The sequence below is a fragment of the Dicentrarchus labrax genome, unplaced genomic scaffold (genome assembly GCF_905237075.1).
Source record: "Dicentrarchus labrax unplaced genomic scaffold, dlabrax2021, whole genome shotgun sequence".
Taxonomy (NCBI): Eukaryota; Metazoa; Chordata; class Actinopteri; family Moronidae; genus Dicentrarchus; species Dicentrarchus labrax.
This window is the reverse complement of record NW_026136721.1, coordinates 34,446,700-34,462,857: the sequence shown is the minus strand read 5'-3', so window position 1 is coordinate 34,462,857 and position 16,158 is coordinate 34,446,700. Positions and strand designations below refer to the sequence as shown.

The 16,158-nt window shown below is 40.0% G+C and overlaps 2 protein-coding genes across 5 annotated transcripts in view; one reads left to right on the top strand and one right to left on the bottom strand.

Moving 5' to 3' along the window:
• akap6 (A kinase (PRKA) anchor protein 6) overlaps positions 1-16,158 on the bottom strand; it is a 200,152-nt gene that overhangs the window by 171,666 nt on the left and 12,328 nt on the right. Inside the window, exon 1 of one of the 4 annotated variants that reach the window (XM_051383744.1) lies at positions 14,846-15,090. The exons of the other annotated variants lie outside the window; for them this stretch is intronic. The gene's annotated coding sequence lies outside the window, so the exon portion shown is untranslated. Of the gene's footprint in view, positions 1-14,845; positions 15,091-16,158 lie in introns of those variants that run through there. 4 annotated transcript variants of the gene reach the window in all.
• On the top strand, positions 4,348-6,900 carry LOC127354104 (E3 ubiquitin-protein ligase TRIM35). The gene has a single exon (XM_051383772.1). It carries the CDS (start codon positions 4,716-4,718, stop codon positions 6,033-6,035), a length of 1,320 nt encoding a protein of 439 aa, XP_051239732.1. The 5' UTR covers positions 4,348-4,715; the 3' UTR covers positions 6,036-6,900.

Genomic DNA, 16,158 nt, shown 5'->3' with positions numbered 1-16,158 from the left:
GACATTTGAGGAGAAAAGCATTCACACTCACTCACTGTAACACGACCACGAAAGGAACATCAAGGAGAAATTTGGGTTTCAGTGTCTTGCTCAAGGACACTGGGACGTGCAGACAGGAGGATCCGGGAATCAAACCATGAACTCTGCGATTAATGGTTTTAGGGTAAAAGTCAGAATTAGGTTTAGACAAAGTTTAGAGAGTTTTCCCCCCCAGGGATTGATAAAGTATTTCTGATTAGGGTGAGGATTTCTATAAAGTAAGATAAAGCAGACATGCCCTTTTTGGCATTATTTTTTTATTCAGTTACATAAACTTGATTGGTGTACAGTCACAAGATTAGGTACTGATTAAGACACTGGTCATGAGACAATTTTTTTAATGGTCAACTGTAAAAATCTGTGTATAATCCCCAAGCCTTGAACCCTACAAGGAAACATAGGCGTAATCAGCCAAACCACTGATCAGAAAGTTCACTGAACACTAGATTTATCGCACAGCAGTTGTATACCTTCGTCAACCAGTCGCAGTTTACATCCATGTCTGTCCAGAATCATATAATATACGTGTGGAAGACTTTGAAGGAATATTGGCAGAACATAGTCGAGTATAGCTCAGAATACATGTCCATTCATACAGTAATGGCTCAGTAATCATCTCGTGGGGCCACAAACACAATCCATTTTCCCCAGTATTGCAAGAATTTATCAACCCATTTATAGTAAGTAAGTAAAAGTAATTCTCTCCATACTTTGAACAGTTGTCACAATATCTATCCAGTCAGGGATTTGTTGTTTGTTGGAGGCTCAGTGTGTAACCATTTCTGTGTCATAGCTTTCTTGCTAGCTGCTAATAGTATTTTTAGTAGATATTTTTCTTGCACTAGTAAATGAGCTGCAATATTGCCCAAATTGATTGTAGAGCAAAGACAATCCCTAAAGATGTTTATTTCTCGTATTACCTCCAGTATGACCGAACGGCCAGGCAGCTCTAGAATATATGGAAAAGATCTGCCGGCTGTTCTCCACACCTCCAACATGGACCCCTTTCTCATCTGACCTGTCTGTACATATTCACTAGATTCATTCATAAATCATGACCTTGACCGTTGGCCACCAAAAAAAGTGGACATTTGTGCCAAGTTTAATTCCCTCGATTGGTTTCTGAGATATTGTGTTCACAAGAATGGGACAGACAACCTGAAAACACAATGCGTCCAGCCACGGCTATCGTAAGTGCAGACACTTACAATAATGAAGAGCCTTGCCAGGTCATTTGTGTGGTGGCCAGGGATGGACAGTGCTCTAGAAGAAAAGGTAAAGGCATGTGCACAATGTCAAAGTAACCAAAAGATGCCAGCACCTGCCCCGCTCCACCCATGGGAGTGGCCCGGTCATCCGTGGTCGAGGCTCCACCTGGATTTTGCTGGTCCATTTATTGGTCACCTGTTCCTAGAGCTGATAGATGCACATTCTAAGTCGCTTGATGCACACATCATGTCAAACATTACTGCCTCAGTCACCACGGAAAAGCTCAGGATCATCTTTGATACTCACAGGTTGCCAGATACTGTTGTGACAGACAACAGTCCCACTTTCACCAGTGAGTTGTTTCAGGAGTTCATGGAGAAAAATGGTATCCGACATATCCGCACGGCTCCCTATCATCCATCCTCCAATGGCTTAGCAGAACGAGCTGTTGAGACCCTGAAAGATGGTCTACGAAAGATGTCAGGACATACACTGGAAACTAAGCTTTCCCACTTCTTGTTTCAATATCGGATCACTCCCCACACAACCACAGGCATATCCCCAGCAGAAATGTTAATGGGGAGGAAGCCCAAATCTCATCTGGATCTGCTCCACACAGACGTACTTCATGGTGGACTTGTGGGACAGACGGCAGATCGGCAGGCACCAGGATCACCTGCATGCTCTCCGTGGGGCTGGAGGGGAGAGGCCTCAGAGTGTTACACACAAGGACAGTGTGGACAGCTCTGCGGCTGATTTTGAGGTGCCAGTAGCACAACAGCAAACTGATGGACTGTCTGTGCAAAGTGAGGCTGTACAGGTTGCCCAGCCTGTCTGTACCCCAAACTTGGCTGGGAGTACACAACCTGCTACAGGAACTGTTGGTCCCACAGTGGGACAGAGGAGATCTAAGAAAATTAAATTTAAGTCTTAAAGCACAAAGCATTTAGGGGATTGTCAAAGACACATTTCTGTAAGTTAGGACAGAAAACATTTTAGTTACATGAGTTTACATGAGTTTACAAAGGGGACCTGAATTGCACAGTTGTATTTCTTTACATTATGTTTTCACTTAAAGGCAGAGAAGTGTTACAGACTGGGACTGTGTCACTGTGTTATAAGGGTACTGCACCCCGGACCCTTTATTAATTAACCCAGGTACCCCCAGGGACGTTTAGAGGTGTACCCCGCCCTGTTGACATGTGCTGCTACCTGCGATATTCTATGTGTGTATGAGTGCTGTTGCAGACGTTAAGTAAAATCTGTTAACCGTCCAAAGTGTGCGTGCATTATTAGCCTCCAGTTCATCTCTTGCCATGAAACACACCCAAGCTCTATGACAGTTCATGGTTCAGTGTTTATGGCTCGGCAATGATCTCTTACCAGAACTGCATGAAACAAACAAGGAAATAATCTCTTTAGTCCCTATAAAAAGGATGCCAACAGACAGAACAGCTACAGAAGGAAGCAGTGTATATACTTGGAACACTGAAATACTGCAACTAGTGCATTTAAGACTTTTTCAGAAAACCTTTTTGAGGAGTGGAAGCGTGAGGGATTTTTCTGATTAATTTTAGAAATCCACAAAATTTGTAGCTTCTCTTTAAGAGAATGGATCTCTACATGGCTTGTCGGTCAGAGCATAATTTCTACTGTCCAGTCTGCCACTGACTCTTTAACGATCCTGTCATCCTACCATGCAGCCACAGTTACTGGAAAGCCTGTCTTCAGAAATGGTGGACAGAGGTAGCAGTTCCTGAGTGTCCAGTCTGTAAGAGACAAACTACAACATATCCAATTCAAAACATAGTTCTGAAGGACAAAATTAATTTTGTGATTCTCCGATATATGGCATGTTTAGATGTCAGCTCAATAATTATTAGTATGGGTGGAACATAGGAAAGAAGATACAGAGTATTTAAATGTACTGAATGTTAGTTACTATCTCTTGCCATGAAACACACCCCAGCTCTATAACAGTTCATGGTTCAGTGTTTATGACTCGGCAGTGGTCTCTTACCAGTACTGCATGAAACAAATAAAGAAATACTCTTCTTCTTCCCTTTGAAAAATTGCCCAAACATACAAGAGCAGACTGTAAAAGACCTTCCACACCAAGAACAACAAATAGAATGATAAAGATATGAGCATCCACACTGATGAACAATAAGGTTGTATAAATAGTGGACCCAAGCACGCACTGTGTGTTACTGCTCTATGTTGCACAGAAAAATCTGAAGGATCTGGGTTCACAAAGTTTTTCAAACACAAGAGGAGTTAGCAGAATCTAACATTTTCTTTCACTCATCAAATCACTCTGAAAGTGATTCTGATGATATCATTCACCACTGTCATTGTGGCCTCTGCAAATTTGCAAAGGTTTTTAAAACAATATTTTCATAGTTATTGTTATGGTAACAACATGGTATTGTTCTTGGTGTGTGGACGTCCTTTACAAGTTATGTCCTGAGAAAGTGAGAAGTGGAAATGCTGCAAAACTGCAATACTGCGACTCCTCAATGTATTTAGGACTTCCAGTGGAAGGGAGTGCTTTAGAGAGGTGGCTCTCTGCTTGCCATAGTTTTTGTAAAGCCTGTTGGCAGCACTGGAGGACAGAGAAAGCATTTCTGTACACAAGTAATGCAAACTGTTTTGATTGGAGTGGTCAGAAGCAATGTTGACTGTCAACATTTCATGCATAGCTCAGGTGGTTGCGTCATCTACATCATGCAGGAACTTGCTGTCATTACTGTAACTAGCCTGGCCTGCCTGCTAGCTTGACCCACTTCATATATATCATGTGCTGCCAGTGAATCCAACAAAGATAACATACTGACCACCAGTGCAATCACAACAAATGATTAGAACATTATAAATACTAAAATTATAAAATTCTGATTAAAATGGGCAAAATGCAGCCAAGAGCATCATGTTCAAGTGGGACATATGAGGAAGTAAAGCTTATCTAAATGTGGTATATGAATGTGAAGCTCTTAGAGTGTAATGAGAGAACAACGCTTGGAATGAAATTCATAGTTCCACTCATTACCTCAACCAAAAACCAGAAAACCCAGTTGCATTTGTCCTGATAACATGTACCGACTAACAAAAGCCTCATAACTGCGAGGACGGCAACCAGAGCGAACAGCAGAAATCCAGGAAACTTCAACGAGCTGCTGATTCCAGGATTAAACATTTTGAGAAGTTTCTCGAGGAGCAGAAATTGGATTTTCTGTCCCAAACCTGTCAAGGTATTTTTTCTTCTACACGCTGAGATTCTTCTTTAGGATTTTTTCTCATCTCCATCAAGAGCCCAGTCTGTGTTAGTAACTGTTTCTGTTGAGCTTGTTGAGACATTATATGCCATACTGGGCTGTATACAGATATCTGACTGCGAGTGGAGGCCTCATTGACAGTTTCGACTTGTTTAAGCTGTTTGCTGTAGCTGCTAGGACAACTGTGAAATAATGGCTTCTCGGCCAGAGGAGAATCTCTACTGTCCTATCTGCCTTAAGATTTTTCAAAATCCTGTCCTCCTGTCATGCAGCCACAGTTTCTGCAAAGCCTGTCTTCAGACATGGTGGACAGAAAAAACGATTCTTGAGTGTCCACTTTGTAAGAGAAGATCTTTAGATAAGGATCCACCTCAAAACTTGGCACTAAAGAACCTGTGTGAAGCCCTTTTACTGGAGGGAACTGAGAGACTTTCAATACGGTCTGAGGCTCTCTGCAGTCTGCACTCGGAGAATCTCAGACTCTTCTGTCTGGACCATCAGCAGCTACTGTGTGTCATCTGTCTGCACTCAGAAACACACAACACCCACACCATCAGACCCATCGAGGAAGCAGCTCGGGATTGCAAAGAGGGACTTCAGGAATTCCTGCAGGTCTTACGAGAGAAATTGGAGCACTTCAAAGACACTAAAGGAAACCTTGATCAAACAGCTCAAGACATCGAAGTTCAGGCTCAAGACACTAAGAGGCAAATTAAGGATGTGTTCTTGACGTTTCAGAAGTTTCTCAAAGAGGAAGAGGAGGCAAGGATTGGTGCAGTGAGGGAGGAAAAGAATCAGAAGAGCGAGATGATGAAAACAGAGAGTGAAGCTTTGAGAACAGAGATAACAGATCTTTCTGACACAATCAGAGTCGCAGACGAGGTGCTGCAAGCTGAAGATATCTCATTCCTGCAGAGCTACAAGACCACAGCTGAACTAGTCCAAAATTTCCAGTTGGATGTCCCGCAGCAGACACCAGAAGCTCTAGATGTGGACAAACATCTGCACAACCTGTCCTTTAAAATCTTGGACAGTATAAAGAAGAAGGTTTCCCCGACCCAGCCCCCAAAACCCCCACCCCACCACAAACCACTACAACCATACTCCAAACCATCACCACAATCACCACCAGCACCACCAGCACCAAAAATTTCAGAAGCCACTTTGAGAAGACTGAGGAGACAAAATGTTGAACTAATGAACAAGAACCGTTATGAGGAGACTGGAGTCTGTAGTACATCCAAGGGTGGAGCTGTGTCCAGGAGGCCATTAAAACTTGGGGCACCGAGTTGGAATACAAAAGTAATCAGCAAGAAAAATCCTGTTCCACACAGCTATGATCCAAATTATCAAGGATTTGCCTATCCCCCACGGCCAGCTCTTATTATTTTGGTTACCCATATGATATACCCCCACTTCCCCAACTTCCCACTCTGCCCACTCTGCCAACATCATATTACTCCACCAATACTGCCTACTCACCACGGAGATAAGCTGTTTTTATGGATGTAGCATTGGCCAATATCACTGTAGTGATAACCGAGGACGAATAGCTGCTGCAGTGCTGTAGCTAATAAACTAAACATCACATGAATTTGTAAATGAATCTTTCTGTGGGAAACAGACTGTGTTCTGACAGCACAACACAAACATCTCAGACCACCTTTTCCAGGTGAGCTCCGGTATAGTTTCTTGGTCTGAAATAGGGTTCGGGGGGAAAAGCATTCACAACGGTAATGCTAATGGTAATTAGTCTTGGATTCAGACTGAACTTCCAGTGTGAAAACCAACAAGACCTGGACTGAAGCAGCTTTGTTAGAAGTAGGAAAAAAAAGAACACCAAAAGCAAAAATACATTGAAGTCAAAAATGAAATGTGTTTATATTGACTCATATCTTTTCTTATTCAGTGTTTTTTTCAGCTAAAGAGGTAAAATAATTCATATTTCTTTCCAAATGACTCCTTTATTCATTCTGTTCTGTTGGTCATTTTTGTGAACGTGTGTGGACAAAGGTGGAGATCTGACATTCAGACTTTAGATATTTTTGCTGAATTAAATGTTTCTGTACTGTTTTGTATTGATGGCACACAGCTGTTCTTTAGAGAGGCTTATTATTTTTATTATTATTATTATCATTATTATTATTATCATTATTATTATTATTATCATCATCATCATCATCATCATCATCATCATTATTATTATTTTTATTATTATTATTATCATTATTATTATTATTATTATTATCATCATCATCATTATTATTATTATTATTATTATTATTATTATTATGCTTACTGGGGGTGGACAAAATAATAAAACCAGCTGATAACAACAATGCAAAAATCAATAAAAAATAAAGTGAAATTTACTTAAGATTTATTGACTGTATCATCATCATCATCACCATTATCATCATCATCACAGGGCTTGTGTGACTATATGTAAGTGTAAGGCATGAAGGTGTACACACACACACACACACACACACACACACACACACACACACACACACACACACACACACACACACACACACACACACACACTTTAGAATAGAGCAAGATAATAGGAAGTATCTCTGAGTCAAACAGGCCTTTCTGTTCTTCCAAAAGAAAATTTGTTATCAACCGTGTTTTTTATGAGGTTTTAATAGACTTGATTTTACACAAACTTATACAAGAGAATTATCAAAATCCTACCAGAAAATGACAGGATTTATCTCCCTGAGCTTTTATTGTGAAACATCTGAGCGAGAAGTGTAGAGTAGAACCGGTTCTGCAGGAGTAGCAAAACATAAAGTGTGTTTACAACACATAAACAAGTGCCAAGTTCTGAGTTAACAGCAAACAGCTGCAACTGATGAAATGAGAGCAGATCAGAAAAAAACAATCAGAAAACAAGCAGGTAGAAGTTGAGGTGTCCTGGTGTTTTATGGCCTAAACCATTACCTCTTAGGACAATGTTTAAAGGATCCCCACGATCCATGCATGACTGTAGACTTTTAGAGGGAAGTCACAAAAAGTGCTCTCAATTCTGAAACTCATAGTGGTTTTCACTAAACAACAAAGCAACAGAATTTATAACGTATATATATAACAGAATATAAAGGAAAACTAGAGAGAAAAACCCCACACACATCCACACTGCACCTCTCCATCTGCCCCGACATTTAAAGACCTAATAATCCCTTATTTTAAAACCAGATGGAGTCATCCAGACTGATCCATATGTGAGACAGAAAATCAAACAAGTGGTCAGATGACAACAAACTCTCTCTCCCTCCCTCTCTCTCTCTCTCTCTCTCTCTCTCTCTGTCAGTTACTGTTTATCTCCTCCGCTCTTCCTCCTATCGGCATGAAGGAGACAAAGCCTCTCACGTCTTTTTTGTCACACTTTCTCTCTCTCTCTCTCTCTCTCTCTCTCTCTCTCTCTCTCTCTCCCCCTCTGCCGTTGTCCTCTCTGTCCCTCTCTCTCTTTCTCTCTCTCTATGTCTCTCTCTCTGTCTCAGACATGCAGACTGTCACAGCATGGCGCTGCACGCACACACACACACACACACACATACACACACACACACACAGTCCATGTGTGTGTGCCTCCTCCCTTTTATCTCAGCTGTAGCTTTAAATCCTTTTAAGCACCACGAGGAGACGCAGCGAACAGACAAATAAAATGTTTTATTCATGTTCTCTTTTCTCTGAATAAGTATGCATCCAGCGCAGTCTGCATTCATTCCACACAACATAAAAACGTTCCAGGGAAAATATCTGTCTATTAATATATATTTGGCTCACGAACAGCAGTGGTGGAGTGTCAGTTTATCTATTAATGTCATTGAATTATTCAACAGAAATAAACTAATGAATAAAATGTAAATAGAGACTAAATAGCTAAATAAGTACTGACAAAGTCCTTTAATACTCCAATTTCATTCATTTAACTAAAATCATTAATTGTAAGATTGATTATTTCCAGGATATTCTGACATTTTTATCAATTTCCAGGTGTTTCCATGACTGGAAATCTAAATTTCCAGGTTTTCCAGGTTTTCCAGAATGTGTGGGAATCCAGGGTATTCTGGAAGCAGAGCACTTTTTTATTTACATAATAAAAGTTGGAGATATTTCTCAGTATGTCTCAGGCTGTCATGCCACAATATAAATCAAATTAAAAAATATAGTATATACTCAAAGTGCATATGCAGTCCAACCTCATTTTACATGAACAAAAATAAATAAATTAAAAACTGTTAATAAGTAATTACAAATAACCAGAAACATACTAGAGCTGCATGTCCTTTAATGATGAGAAACATGTGTTTTACAGCCAAATATGAATCTACCTTCACGATCAGTGTGTGAAATCTCTTCCTGTCTCTGTTACACACACACAGAGTGACCCAGTAACCAGCAGCAGTGTGTTGCAGTGCGGGGGGGGGTGACTCAGGCTCTGTATTGATCAGCATTAGCAGCAGAGGCAGCAGTGAGGCAGAAATGATGTCAGTAGAGCAGCAGAACAGAATCCGGTCAGTGATAGACTCAACCTGCCTGACGGGATTCATGACGGTAACCCAGTTCAGCCCCGTTCGACTGAGGACGGAGGCGAGGAGGAGGGTGAAACTTCATGTTCACTGGTTTGAATGAGTGAACATGCTGTCCAGGATCAAAACAGTAAAGATCAAGGTGGCCACTCACATCCAGCGACTCAGGCTACGTACTGACACCGGACCAGATAAACAAACGAGTATTTTCAATATCAATTTGGCAATTATTTTCTAGATTAATTGATTCATCAAACTCATCAAACGCCCTCAACTCTTCATTCAGAGTGTCACACACTGAGTCATTATCATTAAACTGGGCCCTGAAATGTTCTCTGGTTAATGTTCAATACTTTTATTAATGTCCCAGTTTCTAAGGTCATTTCTTTAAATGTGTTGTTTTGTCGAGAAAGTTTTATTTTTTTTTGTCTTGGTTTAATCTTGTCAAGCATGTTTTGCGCAACAAAAGTAATCTCATTTTAAGAAAATCCATCTAACTGTGTCTTAATAATAAATATTGCTAATATTGAGGTGGATTTAACCAATAACAACAATGGTTGTATAATATCCCAGCAGAGGAACAAGATTATTGTCCTTATTTTCAAAGTAAGAGCACAACTTCTCATTTGAACAGAAAGTTGTCTGAAATATTATTAAAATACAATAGTTTCTGATGCCTTCATTTAAGACAAAGTAACTTATTTTTATTATGCTGTTTGAAGAAATTGTATCTAATTGTAAGATTTCTGCTAATTATTAATCTTAGATTAAATAAATTCAGCTCAATAAAGTGACCAAAATACTTAATTTCTGAAAGTCTGTCTGAAATAACTGAGTCTTCATTGCTTGTATTAAACACACCTTCCCAAAATGTTTGGCATTTCTTTCTAGTTTTAAGACTTATTACACTCTTTCAGTGGCCAGATATATATGCTAGTATAACCAACAGTGGCTTTTTGGGGGGTTTTGGGGGGTTTTTGTTTAATAAAAGATAATGTGATTATATTTAAAAATATTTGGCTTGTTTCTAGAAGGGCTGTTTTTGCAATGCATGTTGGAAATAATCATTTGATCAGCTGTATTTTAGCCGGTACCGATCCATTAAAGACCCTTAGGATTGGCTCGGGACGACTCAACTTGTAAGAGAATTTCTGAGTTTTAATAAGTCTATAATAAGTCTGAAAGCACTCACTGTGAGCTGTGAGACCCTGAGCCATAATGAGACTCCTCTGCTGCTCAGACACCGTCATTAATGTTCATAAACTCTGGGCCGAGCTGCTCATTGATGTTGAATGTCTGCAAACTGCTCGGGCTTAAAACATCATCAATATCACTCAGAATCGCAGTAGATTGATTCTCGTTCAGTCAAACTCTCACAGAGAATCTGGAGCTGGCTGATAAAACTTCCACAGAACAGACTGGAATTCTGTCTTCAGTTTAACTTCAGGGGGGGAAACTTAATCATGTTCAGTTATATAAGATAAAGGGAATTCACCCTTTAAACATTTATATTGTAAATCAGGATGTTATTTATTTCAATGGTTCCTCCAAACCTTTTTGTAACCCCTTAAAACCAGCACAGTTTATCAGCTGTGAGTAAGTAAAGAAAAATCTGACAAATATAAACAGAAATTTGTGCAGCGGGAATGTTTTACCTTCTGTCTTTTCCACTGAATCGTGTTCTGACTGGACAGATTTGTTCTGAGAACCTTTGGTTGATCCCGAAACCACAAGTTGGGAACCACTGATTTACTTTCTTACTTATCTAATTTAATATTTATCAAATGTATTCAGTTTATGTTTTCTTTTGTGTACCTGATGTTACTTTTTATTTAACCTTTTTTACTAAAAACTTGCCCCAGCTGTGTGTAAAGCTCAGTAACTACTAGATAGTTTTTAACTAAATCAGCAACTAAAATTGAACCACGACTACTTGGGCTTCTCTAGTTTATACATAAAGTCATAGCGAAGGCAAGAGACCAATCAGCATGTCGCAAATTGACTCTGATTAATGAAAAATGATGCTGTGTGGCAGAAGAGCTGCTGTTTTACCATCAGTGAGTATAATTCTGTGACATTGTATGATTTACATCACACTCTCTGTGGTGATCTCATATATCGCGCTTTTATTTTAATGCATAAATCAAAATTTAATGTGTAATTTACGTTATAACTAGGCTGAGTTGGAACTCACACACACAGCTGGTGCAACAGGCTGCTCTTAAATAATAAGATAATAATAAGATAAAGATAATAATAAACTCTCTTTCCCTGAAACACCAGACTCTGTGTGAGAGAAGCACTTCCTGTCTGTGAGGCGTGTCAGGATGAGGTCAGCGGGCAGAAACAGACATGACATCATCAGCAACACCGTGACTTCATCAGCCACATGACCACAGAGAGGAGGAGGAGGAGGAGGAGGAGGAGGAGGAGCGACTGACAGAGCGGAGAGAGAGGAGGAAAGAAATGATAACCAAGAATTATGACAGCAGATATGATGATCACATGACTCAGATCAATAATTCTCCTCATTAGTTCCAATTAGATGATGATGACGCCCATAAAGAGCCTGTCACATTTAACCTCTCTCCTTCCTGTAACGATCCAGGATCATTACTGTAACCCAACAGTAGTTTAAATTCTCTGTGAGTTGAACATAATGGAATAAATCTGTACAGTATCATTAAAATCAGGTCTTTAAAAAAAAAACTCAATTATACAAAGACTTTAAATAGTTTTGTTTCTTTATTCTACTGCACCCGTTCTACCTCAACCATTGCTACTGATCTATTAATTAATGATTTATTTAAAGTACTCTGTATGCTTGTTATTGTGGGAAAAAGTGCTTGTTAAATATTTCCATGTCAATAGAGAATGATCTTTCAACAGAGCTGAAACTATGTCGTCGGATGTTTTCTCTGGACACATTTTATATTTCTGTATGTTCAGCTGAGCTGCTGGGCACCAAACAGAAGACTTCATTTGAATTAATTTACAGGAAGTGTTCATCCTTTTATTTATCACTTCTTTGCGAGGAGATTCTAGGGATCTCTGGTAGCGTTACCAACATATTAAGACTTAAAGTGAGAGAGTTTTGGGGGTTTGATTGACAGGTGGCTCAGCTTGTCACACACAGTAGGATGATGTTACTTTAAAAAATCTCTGCTCTGACAAGGTTCCTCTCATCTTCTTCCAATTTCTGTGCAAACTGATCAGTAACAATGAACAGTCTGTTCAGGGGTCTTCCAGCCCCCCTTTCAGTTCAGATTTAAACATGCTCTTAACTGGTGGAGCTGTAAGTGATCTGGGTTTAGATTGATGATTGATGATGACTTTTTATGGCTCTCAAAGGCGAGAGGAGGGGAAAAAGCAAAGGTATGACCCCCCCGAACTCCCTCCTGATCCAACAGAGCTGTGTGTTCAGGACTTAATTAGACAGCGTACAGTAAATAGGTCATTTCCCTTCAGAGATGCCGACAGGGACGCAGGCTGGACACGTGAGTGCACCACACACGCATACACACACACACATGCAGTAGATACACACACAAACACACACACACACACACACACACACACACACACAGAGTAAACAGCTCTCTGTGTTTGATGTCCTCACGCTCACATTGGGGTGCCATTTAAAAAAAAACTTCAGCCAAGCTTACAAAGCAGAAAGCAACCAATGACTGCAGCTGTACCGTCACACAGAGTCAGTGGAGCTTTGAACCGGCATCCATAGATCAACCTCACCAGGCTGTTCACCAAAAACATTACAGGATAATCCAAAGACACAACAAGCTGCTGTTTCCAACATTATCAGTTCAGATCAGATAGAGCTGCAGCCGGCCGCCGCTAAACAGGCTGCAACGTAATCCGTCAGGACAACTGTGCACTGTCAATGTACGTCCAGTAACAGTGCTTATTACGCTACTGACCGGCTCAGATTCTTAATTATACAACATTATAGGAAGGATCCTACAGAGATAGACCCTTATGTTAAAGAAGAAGATCCTTTCAGTAATTGTACGTATATCGCTGTGTTCAACGCCACCAGACTCCACCATAAACATGATGTCTACCGCTGCCTCAGTTAATTTAATGTTATAGTGTGAGTTTGATGTTAAAACACAAAAGTCAGACACTTCTGATAACAATGTGAACACTTTTAGTGGCCGTACTCTATAAGGATTACACATTGCAACCCATGTTTTGGCAGTCTCATTCATACTGGACCAATTTCAAGTCTCCATTAGACAACAATGTTATGATTGTTCTATGTTAGAAAACATAGAACAATAAGGTCCTATGTTTCCCTTTCCTGTTGGCTTCTTTTGTTGAATGAGGGAGAGGGTTGTCTAAAAAACAATGCTTATGTCTCAAAGTATTATAATAATAAAATACCATTTGGGTATCAGAGACCTGAAGATCCCTATCTAAACCCTAAAGTCAGAGCTTTTACTGTCTGACCTTTTTATGTGATCTTATGCTTCAGTCTGTCACGAACATACACACATACACATACATTATAACAACACACAGTCCTTTAATCTGTGTGAGCTCAGCTGAGCATTTTTAAACAACTCTCACTTTCACAACATGCTCACGTTACAGGAATCATCTTGTTTAACATCCACTGTGACGTCTAATCCGCACTGATCTCACGCCTCAAAGCTCGGCGGCTGTTTGTGAATCAGCAGTCTGGAGTCTGACAGGAGAGAGTTTACACGGGACCTGATTCATCTGTCTTTTGTGAGATTAAAGCCCAGATTACAGCCAATACTGGGAAAGATTTTTATGTAACACAGCAGCTGTTTTATCAGCTGAAATCACAGAGTGAGGCTGAAGCACAGAAACAGACTGCTTGCACTTCAATCGGGATCCTATACATTCTACAAATACTCCTAAACTCACATTTTGTGGCAAATTTGTAATTTGATAATAAAAAGGTCTGCACATTATTAATATAATTTATATTATTCAGGTGAAATGTGGTCAAAAAATTATTCAGTTGGCCGAATTTAGAAAGCTACAGATGCCTTTTTAATGTGTCAGATACATATTTAATCAACTGTTAGGTGACTAGCATCAGATCGGACTCAGTATTCGATATTAAAGCGAAAAGTGAAAATATTAAAGGACTGTTGATCAGGAAATCCAAAACATTTACCAGCAATGATAGGAAATCAGAAAGTTGAGAGTACACACACAGTACACACACAGCACATACACACAGTACACACACAGTACATACACACAGTACTCACACACAGTACACACACAGTCATTTTTACTGTTGGGTCAACCAGGGTCCAAAGTTAACTTTTTAACTGGAAAATGTACAATCCAGAATATTTTTTTTTACTACATTTTTGCATTATTTGACTAAAAATAATTACCTATTTCAGTCAGGATCTGGAGGCGACCTCTGTGACTTCTCTTCATCTTCATGTTTTCTTTTTTGTGGCTTTACATCGGGAATGTTTCTGCACATTTCTAACACAGATGTTTCTTACAGGAGTCTGAGATATGTTCAGTGGACAGTGAAGGTCACATTACTCTCAGCTGGTGCACATTAAACTCAGCGATATAAACCTGGCCTTATGCTCTCATAACTGATATACAAGTCCACCAAACTCAAAATGTGCCTGCATTTGGACTATAATCATATCACAGGGATTGAAACAGACGTGTCCTAACAAACAAGAGACGTTTTGTTGTCATACAACAAATTGTTATCAATGGCGTTTATCAGCACTTCTTCCACGACATTATATTCACTCTTGTTCTCTTTCTGCTGCCAGCTTCACCTTCACAGCCACAGCCAGCTCTCCACTGGCCACACCCACAGCACATGGTGCCCCCGCAGACTGGATTCAGGGGGAATCAGCCGACTTTATGTTATAAATCATTTACAGCAAACCAAACGCTGCGTGTTACCGTTAATGTCAGAAGGAGAGGGCGTCGCTGTGATGCTGGGACTTAAAATAAACGGAGGAGAGGTCGATGTGGAGAAAGAAAATACAGCCACAGACAGACTGCAGTCACAGAGGAACAACAGGGTGTGTGTGTGTCTGTCTGTGTGTGTGTGTGTGTGTGTGTGTGTGTGTGTGTGTGTGTGTGTGTGTGTGTGTCTCTGTGTGTGGGTCCCAGGAGTCTCCCGGCCCAGCCCTTGTATAAATAATGTATCATAGGGGAGGAAAATGTGTTGGAGGATCTTCTGGTTGTTAATCTGTCCTTCTCTCTCTCTGTATCATGTTTCTGAGGAAGAGGATGGAGAACAGCAGCAGCAGAGGTAAAAGTCTCGAGGTGTGGCCGTGTGGCAGCGTGAATCTCCGCTGCTCCACAAAGATTGATGCAAAAACATAAAAATGTAACTGAAGAAAGGAAGCAGGTGGAACACAAAGAGTTATCTAATATGAAATGAAATCAGAGCACTGGAGTCTGATTCAAAGGGCTCAAGATCAGAAATGTTCTAATTAAGTGGATTCAAACAACTGAAGGACTCCTTTCAGCTAAAGTACAAGGTCATAAATCCCCCTCACGATACAAAATCCGATATTTTCCACCAAAATCCAGATTAGAGAAGAGAGGAGTTAATGATGTTTTTGTGTGTCATTGAAGTAAAGGGGGCGCACATTTCTTAGTGTCTGTTCTCGCCGCCATCCAAGCAACTACTTTACATTTAGAAATCCCCAAATGATGATCGGTCGGCACTGAGCTCTCCTGGTTTTTATTTCACCATATTACAGGCTCACTCTTTCTACCTTAGTATCAACTTGTCAGTCATCTGTGACGGACTTTAAACTGCACTAACCTGTATTAAAGGTGCTCTACAAAATAAAAAATTGATGGATTAATACAATTTACAGTCTGTAATATAAAACAACAACTTTATTCTGTATACATTCCTTTTAGGTGTCGTATAAATAAAGGTTTTGCCATCAGATATCACAGTGTTTTACTGTTACAGAAACTTTAACCTGTTTACAGTTTACAGTCTTTTACTGTCATTGTTGGACAGTTTTTCACTGTAAAATCTACAGACATTTCACACACAGTACTTCCATTCCTCTGCAGTGCCTGCACATTAC